Source organism: Phymastichus coffea, unplaced genomic scaffold (genome assembly GCF_024137745.1).
Source record: "Phymastichus coffea isolate CEN01 unplaced genomic scaffold, Cenicafe_Pcof_1.1 PCOF00004, whole genome shotgun sequence".
In the NCBI taxonomy this organism is placed as follows: Eukaryota; Metazoa; Arthropoda; class Insecta; order Hymenoptera; family Eulophidae; genus Phymastichus; species Phymastichus coffea.
This window is the reverse complement of record NW_026706815.1, coordinates 7,151,567-7,176,634: the sequence shown is the minus strand read 5'-3', so window position 1 is coordinate 7,176,634 and position 25,068 is coordinate 7,151,567. Positions and strand designations below refer to the sequence as shown.

Genomic DNA, 25,068 nt, shown 5'->3' with positions numbered 1-25,068 from the left:
GGCTTGATAAAAGATATGATAAAATGCTTAAACGGAATATGGAATGGAGAAGGATATCCGGAAGAATGGAGGAAGGGAATAATAGTACCAATATATAAGAAAGGGAGGAAAGAAGAAGTAGAAAACTATAGAGGAATAATGCTGATGGACACGGGATATAAAATTTATGCTGAAATACTGAGGAAAAAGCTGGAAAGAGAACTAGAAGCTAAAGAAACGCTAAGTGATACGCAGATGGAATTTAGGAAGAAAAGAGGAACAATAATAGGGAAGGAAATAAGGGAAAAAGGAGGAAAACTGTTTGTATTCTTTGCCGATATGAAGGCCGCTTTTGACAAGATAAAGAGGAAAAAAATATGGGAAATAATGAAAGAGAAAGGGATAAATAGAAAAATTAGGAAAAGAATAGAAGAAATATACAAGAAAACAGGGAGTAAGGTAAAAGCTGGAGAAGAAATAATTGGGGAGTTTGAGACTTACAAAAGCGTAAGGCAAGAGTGCCCTTTTGGGCACCTCGCTATTTAATCTTGCCTTCGTCGACCTGGAAGTGAAGATCAAGCAGGTGTAGAAAGGAGGGGATCTGCATATCCTAATGTCCATATTTTCTTCCTACCTATCACTATAGGAAGGAAGAAAATATGGACATTAGGATATGCAGATGATATAGTGATGATGGTACGGAGCGAAAGTGGAATGAAAGCAATGCTGAAAAAATTAAAAAGATACCTGGAAGAAAGGGGATTAGAGTTAAATGTAGGAAAATCAAAGATGATGAAATGCTGGAAAGAAGGAGGAAAGGGGAAGGAAGAAGAATTTGAATGGGAAGGTGAGAAGATAGAGATGATTAAAGAGTACAACTACTTGGGATATGTGATAAGCAGAAATAACGGAAATAAAAAGCAGATAAAGAAGGTAGAAGGGAAAATAAATATGGGACTCGGAAGACTATGGGGGCTAGGAGAATAGCTATTTAGAGAAAATTGGGAGCTAAGGATGAACCTGTTCGATGCACTGGCGAAAAGCGTGATTATGTATGGAGCAGAAATCTGGGGATGGAAGAGATATGAAGAAATAGAGAGACTATAACTAAAATACATCAAGTGGGTATTAGGATTAGATAGAAACACGCCAAGTTACTTAATACGATGGGAAACAGGAAGACAAGAAATGAAAGAAACAGCATTAGAAAGAGCAATGAGGTATAAAAACAAAATAAGAGAAGAAAGAGATGGCTCAATAAAATAAGAAGCATGGAGAGAATTAAAGAAAAGGGAAAGAAATGAAAAAGATAAAAAGGGTAAGAAGAAGGAGAGAGAGGAAAGGCTAGAAAAAAGTAAAATATATAGAGAGAGGGAGGAGGGAGACGAAATGAGAGAAGAGTTTTGGGAAGAAATAAGAGAAGAGCTAAAGAAAAAAGAAGAAAAAGAACTAGAATAAAAGCTAGAAAAGTCAAGATATATAAACGAGTGGAAAGAACTGAAAGAAGAAATGAAAAAGTATAGATTAAAGGAAATTCAAGGAGAGGGAAGAATAAAAGGCCTACAAATAAGGGAAAGGTTTAGGTTAGGTAGTGAAACGAGAGGTAGCAGGTATTGGGAAAAAGAAGAAAATAAGAGATGTAGAATATGTATGAAAGAGGAAGAAAATTGGAAACACATAGTAGAAAAATGTGAAGAAAGCAGAAAGGAAGGGGAAGAATGGGAAAAAATAATAATAGGAAGCAAAGAAAAGATAGCGTGGATGATGGAGATAAAATGGAAAAGAAGAAGAAATGAAGAGAAGAAAGAATAAGAAAAACAAGAAGACGAAACTGCAAGACCCTAAGGAGAGACGGAAACAGAAGACAGAGAAGCAAGACTCGTAGACACATCTACATACACACACGTACATACACACAGACAAAACACGCACACACGCGCAAACATAAACATACACTTGCACACACACACACAAAACACAAGTACTAGCAATTACACAAGCGAGAGGAAGCGGGTATTGGAGGATGGAGCAAAATGGAAAAGAAGAAGAATCGAAGAAGAGAAAGAAAAAGGTAAATTAGAAGACAAATTATAAGATACTAAGGAAAAATAAGTGAGGTTGAGGAAAGGAAAGGCAGAGGGAGCAATAGGAAATAAGAAAAAGGTGTCAAAACCCTAATAAGGAGAAAGATAGAGGAAATGATTAGCAAGAATGAGAGCAAAAGCAAAGGAAAGGCAAAGATGAAAAGGATAAAGAAAGTAACAAAGGAAAAAGTTGAAAAGAAAATATGCAAGAAAGAGAAAAACAGAAGAGCAGAAAAGGCAGATCTTGGAGAGATTAGATTAGATTAGATTAAACCATTTTTATTTAGCCATAAGGTATAACCCCGTAGGCTTCAAGAAAATAAAGTGCTATTACAGTAATAAAACAATAAAACAATAAAATAACAATAATAATAAGCAATAACAAACATTAATAAACCGAAAATACGCAATAATAATAAAACAATAAAACACATTAGATAACATACGCTATACATTGGCATTATAACAAGAAACATAACAGGATAAAACGCAATAAGAAAGGCAATAAGAAATGACGGAGTGTGAGACAATAATATCACACTGATAAAATAATATAAATAACAATACAAAACTGGAGATACACAGGTCGCAGAGTACAGGAAAAAGAAAATAAGTCGCATAAAAGAAAGAGGGAAGAGAGTCGTGTGAGCAAAAAGAATAGGTGGGCCTCAAAAAAAAAAAAAAGAAATGACCTCAAGGAGGCAGATAAATCTAGTTGGTAACGACAATTAATGCGAGTCATGTGATAACTACGTTGGAAGGATAGAGGGAGGAGAAGAGGGAGAAGAAGAAATAAGATCTAGACAGAAGACGGAGGAAGATTCAATATTCCAGGATTTATGAGTTAAAGGGAGGGTAATTATAGGAGAGGTAGGAACCAGGTGTCTGCAGGTAATTTGGACTGTCAGTGAAGGCTGAGACGTTGAAAGGAAGGGATACTGTGGGTAATTTTCGAAGGGATGAGAGATTTGTTAAAGATTCGGACGTGACCCTCTGGAAGAAGTGCTGATGTTCCAGGACCGTAAAGAGGGAGAACAGCCATGACTTAAGCTCCTTATATCTAGAAATGTCAAAGTCAGTTATGGATAGTTGATTTAGCAGGTACATGGAACGAACTGTAAAAGAGAGGTTCCAAGTCGAAGTACGTGGAGCTGGATATGAGAAAGCTGAAGGTAGATTACGAGAGGAACGTTTTATATAAAGACAGTTTGGAGATTGGAAATAGGTAGTAAGGTATGAGGGATGAGAAAGACAAACTGTTTTGTATGCAAGAAGGATTAGAGAAATATTTCTGTGAGATTCAAGGGAGAGCCATCAAAGACGTAGTCTATGAAAGGTGACGTGGGATTCAATGTCAGAAGATGGGATGAAAGGGATGTAACAAGTAGCAAAACGGACGCAAGCATTGTGAGCAACTTGTAGAGCAAGCCGCCTGGTTTTATCCAGGTTGTGGAAAGCAATAGAAGCATAAGTGAAGTGAGGGAAGATGAGAGATTTGATTAGGTAGGATCGGGTGGAAATCGAAAGGGACTTCCTGTAAAACTTAAGTGAATTTAGATTCCTGTAGATCTTTTTGAGCGTATTGTTGATGTGAGTTTTCCAATGTAATGGTGAGGATATCGTGAGTCCAAGGCTTTTTACGGATGAGGAAAATGGAATGATGATATTATTGATGGAGATTTGGGGGAGGGAGTCAAGATGTAAGGAGGATAAGTAAAGCTCACTGCCGATAACAATGACACGGGTCTTGGAAACATTTAGTTGCAGACCATTTGAGGTAGCCCAGTCCGCGACTGCCTGGGCGTCAAGTTGAACTTTGGTGAGGGCTGGAATAATTTCAGAGGAAGAGCAATGATGATAAATTTGGGTGTCGTCAGCATATATCATATGCTGACAGAAATGCAGTACCTTGGGAAGATCATTAATGAAAATGGAAAATAGAAGAGGTCCAAGAACGCTGCCCTGGGGCACTCCTGAACAGACACGCAGCCAGTCAGACAATGAGCCCGCCCGATCAACCACAGCCTGCGACCGACCCGACAGATAGCTGAAAAACCAGCGAAAAGTTGAGTCAGCCAGGTTACAGGCCCGCAGCTTCCGGACAAGCAGGTCATGGGGAATACTGTCAAACGCTTTGGAGAAGTCAAACAAGACAAGGATCGTGAGCTGACGCATCTCAACAGCTCGTCTGACATCCTCCAACAGACCAATCAGAGCGGTCTCAGTTGAGTGCCCCCTGCGAAATCCAGCCTGTCTTGGGTCAAAGAAATTGCTGGCCTCCAGATAGTTCAAGAGTTGCTTGTGAAGTAAGCGCTCCAGGACCTTAGAGGACTCGCAAAGCTGAGCTATCGGCCGTGTATCAGAGGGAGACTGGGGTGATTTAGTTTTTGAGAGAGGGCAGATGATAGTGCGTTTCCAGGCTGAGGGAAAGACTGAAGTGAGGATGGATTGGTTTATTATAAGTGTGAGGAAGGGAGCTAGAGAACTAAGACCAAGTTTTAGCATTCGGGAGGAGAGGCCATCGTTTCCTTTGCCTTTGGAGCGAAGGGCAAGGACCTCGAACTCAACTTCACGCTGGGAGACAGTAGAGAAGGTGAAGGATTGTGGAAAATGAGCGGGAATCGGTTCGAATATAGGAGCATTAATTATGTCATCGAAAGCTTGTTTAGTTAGAGCAGGGCGACGAGAGGCAACTGAAACGTAGTAAACGTTTAGAATGTCAGGGGAAAAGAGGAGTAGTGGAGAAGGAAGAGGGTTGGAAGCTACACCCATGTCCCGGAGGGCTCCCCATTTGTGTGTGATAGACTTTGCATTGTGGATTGTGTTATGAATGAAGGAATTCTTTGCAGTGTCTAGGGAATTTGAGATTTGATTACGAAGTAACCGGTATTGGGAAAGTACTTCAATAGAACCTGTCTTTTTGTAGCGAAGGAAAAGATGATCACGTATGCGCATCTTGGATCGTAGCTCCCCAGAGACCCAGGGCTTTTTCATGGATGGGATAGTGATCTTGCGAGGTGGGGCAAGCTGATCAAAAGCAGCAAGTACATTGAGAGTAAAGATAGATTCAAGCTGATCAAGTGAGTGTGAGAGGCCCGGTAAAGGTCCGGAGGAGAAAACTGAGAGATTAGTGTCGATTATCAAATTAAGGGCTGAGGGATTAATGTGTTGGAGAGGACGGGAGGAAAAAGTTTTCATGGTATTTTTGATGTATGTAGCTGAGATTGAGACTGCGATTAAGTCATGATAAGGAACAAAGGGTGAATTAGATTGAGCAAACTGTAAGATGTTAGTTGAGTAGTTGGTGATAAATAAATCAAGGGTTGTGTGTGTGATTTCCCCAGTGGTTGACATAGGATGATGTGTAGGTACAGTAGAAACAACCCTTAAGGCAAGAGAGTCCAGGTGATCACGAAAAGCACGAACATGTGGAAGATCAGAGGTGAGATCACAGTTGAAATCACCTGTGATTAGGATATCGTTGTAATAAGGAAGAAAAGTAGAGATGGAGTCAAAGAAGAAAGTGGGGATGGAGGCTGAGGGACGACGATAAACTACGGCAAAAAGTAGCCTGATACGTCGATTCTGTTGAATGTCGGCAATTATAAATTCAGGAGTATTATCATAGACGGGATCAGACTCGGCTAGTATTTTGATCATCAATGGGTTCCGCGTATAAAAACCAACACCTCCACCCTCCTTGCCCACACGATCATGTCGTACAAAATTGTAATCCGGAAGAGCAAGGTGAGCATCTGATACAAATTCTCTGAGTTTGGTTTCGGAAATAGCTATTAGGTCGTAAGGGACAGTCTGGACTTCAGCCTCAAGGAGAGAGAAATGAGAGGGTACATTTAATCCGTTAATATTGACGCGTGCAGCAGTGAAAGATAAGTTTGTCTCAGCTAAGTTGTTGGATTTCAGTTTATGTCAGATTTGGTTGGTATTAATTTGATGCGGCGAAGAGGGTAAGGGGGACAATCGTCTGTGAGTATGAGTATGCTGAGTGGGTGGCCTCACGGCAGACGGTGTCACGCGTTGGAGAGGCACGAGCCCGCATAAGTCAGCCTCAGTTAAAATGGGGATCAGCTCGGAGCGCTGAGTCTGCCTGCAGAACACTCTCAGATTACGGACCACTGGCCAGGCATAACCAAGCTCAGCACTAACCTTTCTCGCCTTTGTGAGAAGTTCGAAGATCGGCTTCGGCCATATGGGGCGAACGTAGACTCTCGTCGGTCCACCGGTACCAAAGATGGACTGGGCGGTGTGCTCCTTTAACTTCGGCGAGAAACGCAGAATCCTATCCCTGATTGATGGAGAGTCCACAAGAAAAGCGAATGAGCGAGTAGACCGACGAGCAGCGCCGGGAAGTGATAAAGAGCTTTGGGAAGTGACAGAAGAATGGCTCCAATCACGCGTATGTATGATTTGCGGCAGATTGTGCATCCCGCCAAAACCGAGCGCAACAAGCAGTGAAGTTGCTGCTTGGAAGAGTGTGCCTTGATAGTCAGAGGGAAGACCGTGGACGAGAAGTTCCTGCTCATCTGTGACTGCAAAGAGAGCATCCCTGACCTGGTGCTCCATGCGCAATTGGGACCACAAATCGCGCATCTCTTGATGTCTGCCGGCATTTAGTTGGGCCTCTTGTTTGAACCACTCAGGTGCATCCGCCATGGTAGTAGAGCGATCTACGCCTTGATGTGAGATTGAGTGCGACGACGATTGAAGGTGGTACTGATTCACAGCGAAAACGTTGGTTGCAGGAACAGAGGACTCAGGTGACGAATGAAGAGGCGCAGTACAGTGGTGTTTGGTTACCGACGACAATAACGGCTGAGTAGGCGAGGCTAGGCGTTTCTTGGCCCGGACGAGTATAGATGGAGAGTGTCCGGTAGGCGTGGCGAATAGCGCGGCTGTATTGGCGATCGGTAATTGGTTGGAAGGTGACGAGTCAGCACAACATATAAATTCAGTAGTTTTAGATATCGGCCTAGAATTTGGGGATATACAGTTAAGGTGGTAAAGCGAATTGCAGGAGCCGCACAAAAGAGATCTGTCGAGTCGTCGTAATGGAAGGTAACACTTAGCACAGTCTCTAATTGACATTAAGAAATCGTAAGGGATTACAGGCTTAAGGTTTAGAGGATTAAGAGGGAGTCGAACTACGTTAAACTCAACAAGTAAATAAACTGGAGAGGAAAGAGCGAATTAACGTAGTCGAAATGGTCAAGATAGTATTAATGTGATACATAGAAAATTTGGCGCGAACAAGAATAAACGAGTTTCGTGACTCCTACCCGCAGTTACATGAAATGCAAGATATTTCGAATTTCGCGGGAAAATTGGAAAAATTAGCGGGAATATTAATTAGCGGAGGAACTGAACATAAATGGCGCTCGGAATTATGAGTACTTAAAATAGGTCGCTTAATAATAAATTGGCAGATGGCTAACAGAAACAACAAAACAAATCACTCAATCGAAGAGGCAACGATGACGGATACAGGAGAAATTGATTAAGGGCACAGCCGGATAACGGGGCGATAATTATTAAATTAAATTTTTGATGTTTCTCTCTTACTAAAGCGGTGCGTAGGCGATGACAATGTGTTCTTTAGTAGCCGATGTTGCAGGAATCCGATGTGCAGGAGAAATCTATGTAGTGCGAAATGATGCCAGATGATACCAGTGGCTGGTGAAGTCTCACGTACATTCAGATTGAGATGGAACAGGTTATGTGACAACTGTAGATTGAGGTAATGTGTAATTCCAGGGCAAATTATGCACTAACTATCTCAAGCCTAGCTGCCTCTTGGACTACATATCACCTGGAACAAGTTGCTCGCGGAGGTGCAACAAAATTATATTAGTAAAACTATAAAAACCTGGAGCCGATGTAAAGTGCGTGCGGCGCTCACCAGAGAGAGAGAGAGAGAGAGAGAGAGAGAGAGAGGAAGAGAAGATTAATCAACATAAAAATGGGATGAAAAGAGGAACAGACAGGCGCAGAAGACAGAGACACAAGAGTTGCAGACACACGTACATACATACACACATACGCAAAACATACACACACATACATACATACACACACAAAACACATACATCATCAACTACACAAACACAAACTGGACACGAGACACAAATAGTGAACAAATTGGACAATTCTTAGTAGAAATTCCAAGTTAAATATAATTAACACAGAAATTCGGATCCCCTATAAGAAAGAATTTATAAGTCTCATGTATATTAAGTTATTTGAAAATTAATACGAATATGGTGCGTGAATAGTGAATAAATAAAAGATATGGATTTATTTTTATTATAATTTTATCAAGTATAATTAGGCTCGTATTTATCCGGCATAAAATCTCCAGTCATAAGTAGGGAAAAGCCATCTAAATATGAGCAAATACAGTCGACGAATGTACAAAGAGTTATGCTACTTATTATAATTAATACATTTCGGCAGGCTCGCTTTGCCTGTGAATGGCTATTCAAGTTATAGACTACTCGCTTACCACACGACGCTAATTGCACCTTGTCCGAGAAGGAAGGTCGTCTCCTAGAGCAGCACAGTGCCAACATCTTGGTCACGGGCACGGCCCGCACTATGCTGCCCCTAAAGTAGGGCCGAGTTGCTGCTGTCTGAGCTGCCCAGGGTCGGAGACGCCTCAGAGGATATCACGCATATCCTCAGCTAGGCCTACGGGTGCCGGTAGCCCTTGTTGCGATCGTGGTTTCGACAAGTCACAAGATAAAAGACACGGTACTGCAGGAACTCGCACTCACATTCAACACACACGTTACCCGTGAAGGCTAGCACGATAAACTAACACAACGACGTAACAATTGAAAGCAGCAGTTAACTGAGCGCAACTAGGTGACTGAAAAATAATGCGACGAGGTGCTGAGATAGAGCTACGAGGTGTAAGGATCGAGTTCTCGAGAGCTACTACTGCTTCCTCCTTCCTGAAGAAGGATCAGAGTTTTCTCCAGCATTGGGCCTGTTCGTGGAGACAATTAAAAAAAGCAAGGTTTATAGTGCCGAATTTCCCTCCGAACGTTTACCTGCGCGACAATTGCTGGACGACCATACCGCCTGTTTTCTTTTGTATCGCGCGCGCACCGCTGGAACTGCCGCACGTGTTAATATTCTGGGTTTTCCCCATCCGCAAAAAAAGAGAGAAAACATTAAGCGACAAAGGACCGAATCTCTAAATAAACTTTCACATTTACAACCGCCAAAAAAAATTGTTATAAATTATTACTCTCTACTTTCGTGCTATGCACATGGAGCGCAGATGCCGCGAACATTCCGCCCGCCTTCGTCCGTCGGACGAATGTACACTTCGCAACTTATATACCATTTTCCGGCTTGGACTTATCCTCATGGTCTTCAGATCGATGCAGGTTCAAGGGTGCGAGACAGGCAATGTGTCGACGGAGTGTGTTGTTTGCAGTCTTGACAGTCACCACTCGAACAAGACCATCTGAGCCAGCGTGTAATTCAAGCACACGCCCAAGAGGCCATTTAGATGGTGGATAGCGATCATCCTTCATAAGGACCAGTTGACCGATTGTGAAATTTGCAGTCGGATGTTGCCACTTGTTTCGCGCTTGCAGTAGAAGTACATACTCGCTGGACCAACGCTTCCAGAATTGGTCTCGGATTCGCTGCAAGAATTGGAATCGGTCGAGACGATTTTCTGGGACCGATGGTGTGGCTTCGTCAGGGATAACTCCAGAGGCAGCTCCGATGAGAAAATGTGCTGGAGTGAGTGCTTGCAAGTCCTCGGGATCTGCTGTCAGTTGGCACAAGGGGCGCGAATTGAGGCAAGCTTCAATCTCAGCCAGGACTGTTGATAGCTCAACTTTTTCAGCAGATTCTTAGTAGACTTAACTCCAGCCTCCCATAGTCCTCCATAGTATGGAGTTGTAGGCGGGATGAATGTCCACTCTGTTCCATCGTTGAGTAGTAAGTTTGCGGCTTCCTTGTAAAAGCTTGAGGCGGCTGTGAACATGCTTCGAAGCTCGGTGTCAGCTCCACGGAAGGTTGTAGCATTATCGCTGAAAAGTTTCTTGCAGAGTCCTCTTCTGCTTACGAAGCGTCGATAGGCAGCGAGAAATGAAGTAGTCGTGAGATCACTCACAACTTCAAGATGCAATGCCTTTGTAGCAAAACATACAAAGAGCGCAATGTAGCCCTTGTAGATCATTCGGCCACGGCCCTTTGATGCGCGTAGTTGGAAGGGACCAGCATAATCCAGACCAGTGTTGGTAAATGGTCGAGCAGGGGTCACACGTTCCGTTGGTAGGTCGCCCATGAGTTGATGGGCCAAGCGAGGCGAATGACGCTGGCATCTTACACATTTGTGTATCGCTGATTTTACCAACGCTCGCATATTCACAATCCACGCAAATCGCAACAGAATACTTATCGTTAGAGTAGGTCCACCATGATACGCTCGCTCGTGCGCGTATGACACAAAGAGTCGGCTAAGGGATGAGGAACGAGGTAAAATTGGCGGATATTGTAAATGGCGAGGTAGATTGGTATTACTCAAGCGACCTCCGACGCGAAGAATACCATCCTTATCTAAAAAGGGCTGTAATTTGCATAAATAATGGCGCTTAGGTAGAGTCTTATGAGATCGTAGTAACTCGATTTCCGTCGAAAACGCGTGCGCTTGAGCTACTCTCACGATCACGGTTCTCGCATTATCAATATCTGCAAGCGTGAGATATTTAGGATAAGAGACTTGGGATGCTCGCTGTCGAACCTTTTGCAATATTGGTCGCAAACACCATGCAGTTATACGTACGAGTCGCGTAAGACTCGAGTATCTCGCCAACAACACTGGTTCGTCAGAGCTTGGCCGAGTATGTAGTGAACGCAACGATTGTTGAGGCTGGGGCCATTTATCAGAAGGAGATAATAGCCACATAGGACCAGTCCACCACAAGTCATTCGCTCGCAATTCGTCAGGCGTCGCACCTCGCGTGGCAAGATCAGCCGGATTTTGTTTTGTGGGTACGTGCGACCACAACGCTGAAGGTAACTCGGTTTGAATTAAAGAAACACGGTTGGCAACAAATGTCTTCCAATGACACGGGTGCTTCTTGAGCCAAGTAAGTACTACTTGACTGTCGGACCATAGGCGTATTGGCACGTTTTGCAGAAACTTCAGTTTTTGCAAGTGTACCACTAATTTAACGAGAAGAGTTGCACCGCACAACTCAAGGTTCGGAATGCTGACGGTCTTAACTAGTGCAACCTTCGTTTTTGCTGTTAGCAACGATACATGATAATTGCCGTTACCGTTATCGATGCGTAAATAGACGACAGCGGCGTATGCACGTGAAGATGCGTCAGAAAACCCATGAATCTCAAATGGTTTCTGATCAAACAACCCAAGCCAACCATTAATCGAGAGAGTGTGCAGTGTTGAGAGTGACTGGCAGTAGCTCTGCCAGCGGTCGCAGATCTCGGCAGACAAGGGCTCATCCCAGTCGCACTTCTCAATCCATAAGTCCTGCATAATAATTTTTGCAAGTACCGTCACGGGAGCAAGCCAGCCAAGAGGGTCATATAACCGCGCGATGTCCGAATAGATCGATCTTTTTGTGAGTTTTTTCTCTGAACGGCTCACGATCGACGCGCTAAAGTTAAAGGCATCGCTCGACGGGTTCCAATGCACACCGAGCGTTTTTACTGCGCTGTTAGTGTCGATTTGTTTAATCGCGCCGACTTCACCCGACAGGATAAATGAAGGTAATAGATTCGGGTGATTTGCAGCCCACTTATCTAACTCGATGCCAGCGGACTTCAAGATGCCGATAAACTCGTCACGTATACGCACAGCCGTCGGCAAATCATCTGCACCCGCGAACGTATCGTCGACGTACGTATTTGACTCAAGACAAGCCGCTCCGAGGGGAAAACGTGTCTTTTCGTCGGATGCTAATTGCAGCAGTGTACGAATCGCGAGAAAAGGCGCGCAGGCCGTGCCGTACGTGACCGTTGTTAAGCGGTAATCCATAGCAGGCCTTCCCGGTGCACGCGACCACAGGATACGTTGCAAATCCTGATCTTCGCGAGCAACAAGAATTTGCCGGAACATTTTCACAATATCAGCTGTAAAAACATATTTATACCGACGCCAATTCAACAAGATCAACGAGAGATCACTCTGAAGAGCTGGCCCTGACATGAGAAGCTCGTTCAAGCAGTGCTTATCATGAGTACGACGAGAGGCATCGAAAACAACACGTATCTTGGGTTTTTCTGCAGTACCGGTGATAACAGGATAATGTGGATGGTACCACGCTCGCGAGTTCTTAATTTCCGATCTTGGTACAGGTATCATATGACCGAGCTTTATGTACGTTTCCATAAAGTCGGTGTATGCCTGCTGTAATGTAGGATCGCGCGAAAAGCGACGCAATAGATGTTGCAAAGAACCGAGGGCCACTCTTCGCGTCTCATCGGCTACTCGTGGAGGCTCTGAATTAAGGGGTAGGCGAACCTGAAATCGTCCGTCAGTAGTACGCTTATGAGTTTCGGCAAAAAGTTTCTCGCATACTTCATCCTGAGGCTTCAGACTCTTAGGCGCGACAGGAACCTCTTCGACTGTCCAAAAACGTTCGATCACATCACGTAAGCCATTGCTAACTACACAACGCAAAGATTCAACGGTCTCACGTTTGCTTGCTGCCGCCCGCCGTGACGGCACTCTTTGCATTGGACCCGATATCACCCAGCCGAGAGCAGTATTTTGCGCAACTAGCGAGCTTGAAGGAAATTTGGTCAAACCTGCTCGTAACAATTGTCCGTAAAGATCCGCTCCTATCAAAATGTCGACTCTATCCGAGAGATAAAATTCCGGATCAGCGAGAGGTAGCATCTTAAATGGTTCTAATTCAAGCTCCACAAGATTTCGCGACGGTAATTCGGACGTCAATCGAGGCAGAACAAACGCATTCACATCAATTTTAAATGGAGGATCCTGGTTCGATTTCATGGTGAAGCTAGTCGCGTGTTTGACGGCGCCAGCAGTACAGCCTCCTATTTCCATTAGGCTAGTTGTCACACGATCTCGTTTGAGCTGGAGGAGTTGGACGAGTGACTCAGAGACAAACGTGGCTTCTGACCCTTGATCAAGCAAGACCCGAGCACAAGTCTGTCTTCCAAACGGGCCTATAACCGTAACTTGGGCCGTGGCGAGTAAGATGGATTGCTGACTTGCAGCCGAGTTGCAAGCGTTAATACTGAGTCCGGGGCCGCCCGCCGTGCGCCCAACATTCGCTCTAAATTTTTGTGTAGCTGCTAAAGCGCTTGACCTTTCAGTGGAAAAAGCGGAGTGAAGTAAAGTATGATGACGTTCTTCGGTTGTGCAGTCTCTACACCTATACTTTGATGGGCACGCGGAACGCTTATGACGGCCGAGGCAGTTGAAGCACAGCTTAGCTTCGCGCACTGCCTTTTTGCGTTCTTCTGGAGTTTTTGCAAGGAAGGCGGAACATTTTGAAGTAAAATGATTTCCTTCGCAAAATCCACATTTCAAAGTCCTGGCTGGCTGCGACGATTGTGCGTGATGAACTTTACGCGAGCTTGAGAGAGTACTGATAGGAGGGTTCGGACGTTTGTCCTCCTTATCAGCTTGGATGACTATCAAAGACTGTGCGCGTCTCTCTAGAAACGCAGCCAAGTCGACGAACTTTGGCATGCGAACGAGATAATCATCGTCATCGTCTTCTATGTTGGCTAAGGATGATTGATCTTTCGCACTCCACTCAGCTTCCCAGTGTTTTCGGAACTCGGTATCAAGACGGACTTCCAACAAATGGACCAGCCATAAATCCCAATGGACTACCGGAGCTCTTAGATTTTTAAGCGCACGCACAATCCGTTGTGCGTTGTCGATAAAACTACGCAAATCAGAGGCTGACTCTTTCTTAAGATGCGGCAAGTTAATAAAGGCGTCAAGCAAGTTATTAATTGTCAAGCGCGGATTATGAAATCGATTTTTCAAAGCTTTCCATGTCGTATCATAATTTATACCTAAGATAGTGACGTCCTTCACTAACTCGGCTGCAGAGCCTTTCAAGCAAGACTTCAGGTATTGCAGCTTAGTAGTATCAGCAATGCGCGGCGCGTTGTGTACGAGGGTGGTAAAAATGTCCGCGAAGCTATCCCAATCTTCATGCTTGCCCGAGAAGGTAGGTAGATCTAACCTAGGAAGTTTTGCTGAACAATCGTCATGATCGTCGCCTTCACGTTCGCGTCGTCGAGGATTGCGTTCCTCATAACTCGGAGACTGCGGTAGTGCGGTTAACAATACGTCAAGGGTATTCTCATAGATATCTTGCAAGGCAGCGTACTTATTTTCAGTAATATAAGCGTTTTCAAACGCCTCTGCTCGCAGTGCAATATCGGTGTGTGTCTTACGCACATCAGCCCACAGGTCGTTGATCATATTAATGCGCGTTTGTACGATCGTTTTGCTAAGCGTGTTAGCCGCACGATGACGTATGTGATCGCCGATGCGTTTAATTTCATCATGGCGTTGTTGTTGGAGTACTATCAGTCGGGTTAACGGGCTAGGCGCCATCTTACACACAAAGACAAAAAGACAAATGGAAAGAGCGTACTATATCGCGGTGGACCTCTAACACAAGACAATTCTAAATATGACCATAAAGCAACGCAACAATCAATGTATTTATTCACTAATCACGCACTCCTCACCCGGGGCACCATGAACAAATTGGACAATTCTTAGTAGAAATTCTAAGTTAAATATAATTAACACAGAAGTTCGGATCCCCTATAAGAAAGAATTTATAAGTCTCATGTATATTAAGTTATTTGAAAATTAATACGAATATGGTGCGTGAATAGTGAATAAATAAAAGATATGGATTTATTTTTATTATAATTTTATCAAGTATAATTAGGCTCGTATTTATCCGGCATAAAAACCCCAGTCATAAGTAGGGAAAAGCCATCTAAATATGAGCAAATACAGTCGACGAATGTACAAAGAGTTATGCTACTTATTATAATTAATACATTTCGGCAGGCTCGCTTTGCCTGTGAATGGCCATTCAAGTTATAGACTACTCGCTTACCACACGACGCTAATTGCACCTTGTGCGAGAAGGACGGTCGTCTCCTAGAGCAGCACAGTGCCAACGTCTTGGTCACGGGCACGGCCCGCACTATGCTGCCCCTAAAGTAGGGCCGAGTTGCTGCTGTCTGAGCTGCCCAGGGTCGGAGACGCCTCAGAGGATATCACGCATATCCTCAGCTAGGCCTACGGGTGCCGGTAGCCCTTGTTGCGATCGTGGGTTCGACAAGTCACAAGATAAAAGACACGATACTGCAGGAACTCGCACTCACATTCAACACACTCGTTACCCGTGAAGGCTAGCACGATAAACTAACACAACGACGTAACAATTGAAAGCAGCAGTTAACTGAGCGCAACTAGGTGACTGAAAAATAATGCGACGAGGTGCTGAGATAGAGCTACGAGGTGTAAGGATTCGAGTTCTCGAGAGCTACTACTGCTTCCTCCTTCCTGAAGAAGGATCAGAGTTTTCTCCAGCATTGGGCCTGTTCGTGGAGACAATTACAAAAAGCAAGGTTTATAGTGCCGAATTTCCCTCCGAACCTTTACCTGCGCGACAATTGCTGGACGACCATACCGCCTGTTTTCTTTTGTATCGCGCGCGCACCGCTGGAACTGCCGCACGTGTTAATATTCTGGGTTTTCCCCATCCGCAAAAAAAGAGAGAAAACATTAAGCGACAAAGGACCGAATCTCTAAATAAACTTTCACATTTACAACCGCCAAAAAAATTGTTATAAATTATTACTCTCTACTTTCGTGCTATGCACATGGAGCGCAGATGCCGCGAACAAATAGTAATGTAAGAAATAAAAAAAAACCAAATGTAACATAAGTTGTAAATAAAAAAATATATATATAAAAATATAATATACTTTTTTAACATTAAACAATGAGTATGCTGTCTTAATATAAAGGCGTTAAACGAGCAAATCAGACTGGACCGTTACAGAATTTAAATTGTCATTTGTAGGATTCAGAAATAGACTTGAAGTAGATTGGATTATTAATCCGAATGAATGTCCTTGTTTTAGCAAGACGGGTTGACGAGTGAGAGATTGTTGCGCGTAAAATAGAAGAATGGAAAGATCTATACGTATGTTTGATATATGTATATGTATCAATTGTCGGACACGAAAAATAATTAGGAGAATGACAATCGACTAGTGTATAAATTAGAACACCAGAATGAAATTACGAATAATGAAATTGGCAGTAACAGAGTGTATCTTGATATATTTAGGTGTGCAAGAATGAAATAGTAAACCAAGTTTTGATATATCGTGTCTTTTTCTTAAAAACACAATATTTTATAGAAAGGCTCTTTTTTATTGATATTCTCTCTCTCTCTCATTCTTTTTCTTTCTCTCTCTCCTTCCTCTTACTCTCTCTCTCTCTCCCTGTTCGTGTACAAAAATTTAAATATACAGTGGTGGTCAATAAAACAAGGTTACCAGTAACTACAATCAGGTAAGATTCAAAGTTTTGTATCTCGGCTAAAACTGGTTGCATAGACATCAGTAGATGCTCATTTTAAAGGCATTTGTAAATACTTTTTAATAATTTAGTGTAAAGTTTTGTTAAGTTTAATTTTAAACTTTTTATTACCTTGAAATGGATATTGAGAAAATGAAATATTTCAAGTTCTGTTTAAATCCGCACAGTTGAATAAATAATTCATCTACAAAAATTCTGTCCGAATAGTTTTCAAGCTCTATCTAAGAACTTTAAAATCTTTTTCTTATTTTTTGTAGCTTAAAAACTAACCATATTGCGGTGACTTTTGTCAAAAATTAGCATATTTTTAGATCGTTTGTATTTCCTACAGTAACTAACACAACAACAAAAATCTAAAAAGAAAAACTTTTTTTATGGTAATGAATCAATAAACATTTTTTCAGAATTAAAAAAAAATATTTTTTTTATTATTTTAAGAATTTAACTGATCATTGTGAAGCTAGTAAAATGCAGTTGTATTATTCTGACTAGGAAGGTACACCAACCTGAACACACCAATTTTTATAATTCTTGTACATGTTGTAGCATATTAAAAAAACAAGAGATTCATATTTTTTTATCGACAGAAAAACATATTTAAGAGGTGGTATCCCCCCTCAAAGTTCACTCCTAAAAACAGTTTTTTTCAGATAACTTTTCTTCTAACCAAGTGGATAATAATCCTTATAAAAAGTCTACCGAATTATGGTTTGTTTGACTTTTGGAGGTATAACGAGTCTGACGTCAGCTCGTTATGTCTCTCTGTCTATACGGCGATAAAATTAAGAATATCATATATTTATAATGTTACATTATTTGAATTATATTTCTCCTTAGCAGCAGCAGACGACGACTGTGGAGAAGGTAAGAGCGAGCGTCGGCAGAGAGAGACCGCGTAGCGATATGTATGACGAGTCGTGCGCCGCGTGCCGCGTGACGAAGTGCCGGCAATTAGCCGATAGCTCGCGAGCCGTGCAGAGGCATTCGGTCGTGCGTGCGCTTGTATTGGTTTCCTTTGTGAATCGCCTCATGGCAAGAGAGTGACTTTTAACTGCGACAAGTGAGAGAGGTGCAACTGTGCGTGCAATACCTCCTCCTCCTTCGCGACTAGCGACTGTACTGTTGGGCGAATTCCACAATCGTGGTGTAATTGAAGTGCTTCGATTAATGTAAGTACCGACCGTTCCTTGGATCTCTCTCTCTCTCTCTCACTTTGCATATCTCGCCGCTCTCTCTGAACCGCCCTATACACTGACTCGTACATGGACTATATATATTTGTATACTACTAAAACTGCATGGCTTTTCTTTTGAACTACCCTTTTTTTTTCTATCGCTTTCCAGAACAGATGATCTGGATGAAGAAACTGCAAGAGGAAGACTTGACAACCTTAGTCGTTTATTTTTTATGTCAGAAGCTTTACCAGCGGAAATCCGGAAAGATTTGCTAAATGCCATAGAGGTGAAAGAAAGCCTCGATACCATGGGGTAGTCGAATTTAGAGGATAATGAACATATAACTACGAGCTCACCACATAGCAGAGCCGTAGAGGAACCAGAGACCCTGTCAGATAACGATAGATGGCTGCTAAGACCTCGACAGTTAACCTCACAAAATACCGGATTAAATCAAAACGCTGCTACCACCAAGCACATAGCTTCAACAGCAACAACGACTAGCATCGCGTCAACAGAAGTCGCAACTTCGAATTACGGTTCTACAGCAAATTATACAGCCACAGCTCAAATAAATAACGTGCAAATAGTGATGCCAGACGGTAAGTCGCACTTCGTGCCTTACGCCGTGGCACACGAACTTTGAAGGCTCTGACAAGTAGAAATTGATGCGCTATTGGCACATAAACACTTTCTGATTCATACGTCGTCCTTAGAAAAGGAAATTGAAAACATACCAGCGAAAATAGCACAGTATGAACAAATAATAACTCTAGAACAAGCTAACTCCACCAAAATACAGCAAGATTTGCACGAGCAATTAAAATCAGTTGTATCTAATGCTCAACATCAAGCTACGGAGGTACGCCTAGAGGCCACGAGAAACAGAAATGTTCAATTTGCAGACACTTTCGAACTGAACTATTATAACCATCCAAACCAATTCGGTAATACAACGCGTTCTCATACGCCATCCTCAATCCGCAAGCGCCGTTGTTCCATTCGACAACATAGCCCTCCGCAATGCTCTCACAAGTACCCTTGCCATTATCGCTAGCGATGACTACGTCATCCTTGTCTACATTGCATCCTCCTGCATCCTTGCACTGAGAGAAGCATACGCCTTCCAGTACTTCATTATCTCTCGACCCCGTGACATCCCACGCATGCTCGTTCACCCCTGTGTACTCGAGCTGGGGGAGGGGGGTTCTGCGTAGTACTTCGGTAGGAGTCACACCGCAGCAGGCAACACTTAACGCACCAACAAGAAACCAAAGTACTAGCTCACAGCAAGCAACCACTTTGAATACGTCTTCCGGATTCTTTCCCAGAACTAAACCTCTAGGAAAAGCGGTAAGAGAGTGAAAAATAAAGTTTCCCGGAGATGAAAGGCTGAGCATAGAGGAATTTTTGGAGCGAGTTGAAGAAAACCGACTGTTAGACAAAGTGTCAGACGAAGAGCTGTTAAACTCTATGACTCCCTTATTCGAGAAGTCAGCACTCTTTTGGTATCTCACTGTAAGACCCTCGTGGACTACTTTCCGCGAATTCAAAGAGGCCGCTCTTGCGACCTACAGTAAATTAAGGAGGAATAAAAGAATTATGACGATAGAGGCACACATTTTCGTACGCAAGACGCTGACGATCCCGTAGTTGAATATGCTGTCTCATTATTCACTATTATGAAAAGGCTCGATCCGCCTCGGAGTATGCAGGACCAAATTAACCTAGTTATAGACAATATGTTGCCTAAGCTCCAAAAGAAACTTAAGCCATTTAAGGACAACCTCACGGACGTACAGGTGCTCCTCAACAAAGCCAGACAGGCCGAAGACGATGAAGAGGGATAGTGGAAGTCACCTCCACCTATTGAACATGCCGCTTGGCCTGAAACAGCCTATAAGTCACGCACCAAAACCACTATGGCTAAGCCTTCTGTTTTGTCCTCTCTAAGCGAAAAAATACAGCCAATTGACGATTCTGAGCTGGAAAACGTACTTATGAAGTTCCTTGACTCGAATTGACCCGACCCTGTGATCGACGATCTCATGGGAGACGACGATGTCTGGAAATTCGTTGTTTCAAGATAACAGCGTGAGCAGGTTCTCATGGAATGCAACGAGGAACCCACAGCTGGTTATTTAGGTTGACACAAAACTCACCAGAGGGTGATGCTACGTTATTACTGGCCAAGTGTCTTCAAAGATACCGCACACTTTATACGTAACTGTCAAGTGTGCCAGCAAATTAAAGTCGAACAACGAGTCCCTGCTAGACTGATGGGAAAACACGTTGTTTTCCGTCCATGGGAAATCGTCTGTGGCGATACGATGGGCCGCTTTCCGAGATCACCAACACTTACTCATCTTCATGGATATCTTCACGAGATGGATAGAGTGTATTGCGATCCGCAAGGCCAATGCCAAAACGATCAAGAGATTAATCATCGCATATTTTTACGTTTTGGAATCCCCGATAGATTTCTATCGGACAACGGCACGCCCTTTAAAAACTCGTTAGTCGACTCTTTTTTAGATGCACATGACGTCTTTCACGGCATATGCGCTCCTTATTTCCCTAAATCGAACCCGACCGAGCGAATAAACCGTACCGTCAAAACTATGATCGCGGCATTTATTGCGGACAAACATAATAAGTGGGACGAACATATTGGCGAGTTTGCCTTTGCCTATAACACTGTTATCCACGAGACTACTCACTCCAGTCCTGCCTTCTTAAATTACGGACGGAATTCTGAACCACCATATAACGTTCGACGCAGGGAAGAGCGCGCTGCTCTCCAGCAGCTAGAAACTACGGCCCATGAAGAATGATACTTTCGCATGCAAAAGCTCGACGAATTACGAACCGATACCCGCGAGAGGAGTGAAGCTGCTCATCTGCAACAAGAGAAGTACTACAATCGGAAACATCGCGGTATTAACTACGACGTCGGCGATAAAGTTTGGGTAAAGAACCGAGTACTCTCTTCTGCGGCTAAAGCCATAGCAGCTAAACTCTGCCCAAAATACGCTGGCCCATTTGTTGTGATATCTCCCTTGGCATGAATTCTTATTAGCTTCGGAACGAGAATGGAGTCGATATAGGAAAAGTCGTTGTCTGTGACATGAAGCCCTGTTTCGATGCCGAGCAATTTCCCTCGGACGCGATACAGGATCAGGGTGACGTTCGGAAGACTTAAAGCTTTCCATTGCATTGATGAAAGCGCCCGTGCAGATGCTCTTCCAGTGATGGAGGAATCAACGGTAACAGCTTTTTCTGTGCCTGTGAATGATGACGCAAAGACTCAGCTGAGTCCAAGCCCAGCTCCTCTGGTACCAAGGGTCATTGCTCATTGAAAAAGAGGCCGACCACGTGGCACCAAGAAAGCCATACCGCCATTAGTAACGACCTAGCCCCGGCGGCTGCGCCCTAGAGGCAAGCTTGACGCTTAACATCCCTCTATCACAGCGTGCCTATACTACACGGCACAATAACAACACTAAGCCTACGCTATATTCTTCAAGACCTTCTACAGTCACTTCTGCCCTTGGCTTGCTTACTGCCCTGCTTCCGCTTATGCTTCGCCGCTTTCAATTTCTTTCCTTTGTTAGCCCTTATTAATTTAGATGGATCCTTTACAGAGAATGTTACCCTTCAAGAAAGCTCGTGAAGAGTCAGATGTTGTCCAGGTGACCATTCCGGGAGCACCTGGCGACTCCCCGTAATTCGGGGAGTCGCCTCTGAGATGGCTAAGGCGCAGGCTCTGCTCTCGCCAGAGGTTAAGCTGGAGTTACCCTCGATCGAGAAGCTGGCTCTGCGTTAGGCGGAACGATACGCCGACAAGCATGGAGAAGAGGAGGAGCAGGCTAGGCGCTGGACAGAGCGTAACGTTGCCAAGCGCAGAGAAGAAGAAGAGGAGCGTCGATCCTCCGTGCGCCTGACCGACGTCACGGATGAAGAGCCGACTCCGGCCCAAACCCACGAGGAAAGGCGGGCCGACGCAGAGGCAACAGCGTGATCGTGCCGCTCTGCGCATATCAGGGTGCAAGAAGAGGAACGCCGGACCTATGCTGCCGTTATGGCGTTCACAGAGCATCCTGACTCTCGTGTTCGAGCTGCCGCATCCCCCGGCTTTATCCAGAAGGTCCGGGATGAAATAGAGCGCCGGGCCTTTCTCACCCAAGCTGCAGAACGTTGGAATAAAGCCAAGGCCATCCAGAAGGAGCGCGAACGCCTCCTGGTACAGCAGGAGCAAAAGTGCAGCAGCCGCGCGTCGCGCGCCGCGTGACGAAGTGCCGGCAATTAGCCGATAGCTCGCGAGCCGTGCAGAAGCATTCGGTCGTACGTGCACTTGTATTGGTTTTATTTGTGAATCGTCTCGTGGCAAGAGAGTGACATTTGACTGCGACAAGTGAGAGAGGTGCAACTGTGCGTGCAATACCTCCTCCTCCTTCGCGACTAGCTAAATGCTCTTGAACTTGACATGCTGGGGTGAAACTACCTGCAGATTTGGATTAAACGTGTAAATATATGAGAATATATCTATGTCATTTCTGACATAGACCACGTATTTTTTTGTGCGCCTGTGTAATCTACCATTCGAGCTCTACATTCCTGACTACCAATACTGTGGTCCTGGGATTAAATTACAAAAAAGATTACGCCGCAGTGATCTTGTCATCAATGCGCTCGACGCAGCTTGTAAGAAGCCTGACATTATCCACTCGAAAAATGGAGAGAATATAAAGGCTAGAAACAACGCAGGCAGAATTTCAGCCGATAAAGTTTGGAAACGAATTTTAGCCAAAGATTATAGCTTCGGAAAAAAATGTGTGCTTACGCTATTTCCAAGACCGACTCTGATATTCTAGTCTCGTTTCTTAAACTGAACACACTGAGAGTTGAGTGTAATATCACTACTGGCGCCTTTTTCAAAAATATCACCGTAAAAATATCAAAATTCCCTTGCAGGTGATTTATTTACCAACCTCAAAGAAACGTATTGATCAATTACTATTGTGTGTCGTCGATCAAGACAGTAGGTTAGTCAACTTGTGTCCTGAACTCATCACCATCAGTTTACATCTTAAAAGTACGTCGTGATGGGTATCGTAAATAATTCTCACAAAAGCTATTTAAGTAACAAAATATGCAAACCCACCATCAGTCGTCGTCGGAAAAAAAACGTTAATATGACGAAACATTCAGTTTCTAAAAAAGTAAAGATTCAGAGTCGTAAGTGGCGGATATTAACTTGCATTTTCTTTTGCTACTTTCAACGAAATAATAGAGCATGTTCTAAAAGTTTTATCTCCTATCATGTTTCAGGAATCATTGCTTCATTACGAGATTCACGCTCATCACTCCTACACCAATACATTTTTCAAGAACAACGATGAAATTGGTATTTTAATTCAACATAAAAACTTATACCTTTTATTATCTCACAGCTCGTTGCATATTATGCAATCCTAGAAATAAAAACTCGACAAATACTCACTTCGATAATAATGCTATCCGCTATATGTTGGAAGAAATCAGGTATACGAGGTGTGTTCAAAAAGTAAGGTGACTTTTCAAATTTCACGGGCAACGTACTTTCGATTATCGATTTTTTTTGTTTTGTTATGTTGATACACTCTTCCCGAACATCTGTACCAAGTTTCAAGTGTATAGCATTTTTTGTTTGGTTGTGAGAGGCGTAAAGGTTATAAGTGTTTTACGTGCTCGGCGATTTCTTGCTATCGAAAAATATGGATCAAAGGATTTGCATCAAATTTTGTGCAAAAAATAAAATAAAGTGCTCCGAAACACTTGAAATGTTGATGGTGGCATACGGTGAAACTGTTCTGAGTAAAAAAAATGTTTACTAGTGGTACAAACTCTTCCAAGATGGCCGGGAAGATGCCAATGACGAGCCTCACTTTGGACGCCCAAGCACTTCAACAACTGATGAAAACGTTCAAGCAGTGAAGAAAATTGTTCTGGAAAATCGTCGAATCACTATCAGAGAAGTTGTTAAGGATGTTGGTATATCGCTTGGCTCGTGCCATGAAATTTTTTCTAACGTTTTGGTCATGAGACGTGTGTCAGCGAAGTTTGTTCCGAAATTGTTAAATTTTGACCAAAAGAACCGTCGCATGAGCATCGCTCAAGAACTGTTGAATGACGTCAACGACGACCCAGATTTACTCAAAAGGGTCATAACTGGTGACGAATCGTGGGAATATGGTTATGATATCGAAACCAAAGTCTAATCGTCCCAATGGAAGAGCCCAGATGAGCCAAGACCGAAAAAAGCACGCCAAGTTCGATCAAATGTCAAAGTTTTGCTCACTGTTTCCTTCGATTACCATGGCGTGGTGCATCAGGAGTTCTTACCATATGGACGTACGGTCAATAAACAGTATTATCTTGAAGTTATGTGCCGTTTGCGAGAAGCAATACGAAGAAAACGCCCAGAATTATGGAAAAACAATTCATGGCTTTTGCATCACGATAATGCCCCTGCTTACTCATCTTTGATTGTGAGAGATTTTTTGGTCAAAAACAACACCATAATCATACCTCAGCCACTATATTCACCGAATTCGGCCCCATGTGACGTTTTCTTGTTCCCAAAACTAAAGAGACCTATGAAAGAACGGAGATTTGCAACGATTGAAGAGATAAAGACTGCATCGCTGGAAGAGCTCAAGGCTATACCGAAAAGTGCTTATGAGAAGTGCTTTGAGGATTGGAAAAATCGTTGGCATAAGTGTATTGCATCTGAGGGGGATTACTTTGAAGGGGACAATATAAATATTGATAAATAAATAAATATTTTTTCTTAAAAATACAAAGTCACCTTACTTTTTGAACACACCTCGTAAGTTGAATACCATAAAAATCGATAAATGTAAAAACGTCGGCTTGACAACTGTAATGAAAAATTTATTGTCACTGAATTCTAGTCAAACTGTGATTTCTAAAAATTCTAAGACATTGATTAAAAATAAAACATTGAAGAAAAACATAAAATTGTCTATGATAATGGTTATTTTAACTTATGTGATTACGCTTTATTCTTGGATTAGTTGAAGATTACCGCAAAGTATTAGTTAATGTCAAACATGAACTTATTCTCATATTTTCATACGATCTAGCAATGATATTAATGCCTTTCAACAAATATCGAAAAAATCAACAACGTAGA

At 43.1% G+C, this 25,068-nt stretch overlaps 1 protein-coding gene across 1 annotated transcript; it reads right to left on the bottom strand.

The window, feature by feature from the left end:
- Positions 1-9,870: 9,870 nt before the first annotated feature.
- LOC131667188 (uncharacterized) lies at positions 9,871-14,676 on the bottom strand. The gene has a single exon (XM_058940463.1). The coding sequence runs from the start codon at positions 14,674-14,676 to the stop codon at positions 9,871-9,873; it is 4,806 nt and encodes a 1,601-aa protein (XP_058796446.1).
- Between the last annotated feature and the right edge of the window lie 10,392 nt (positions 14,677-25,068).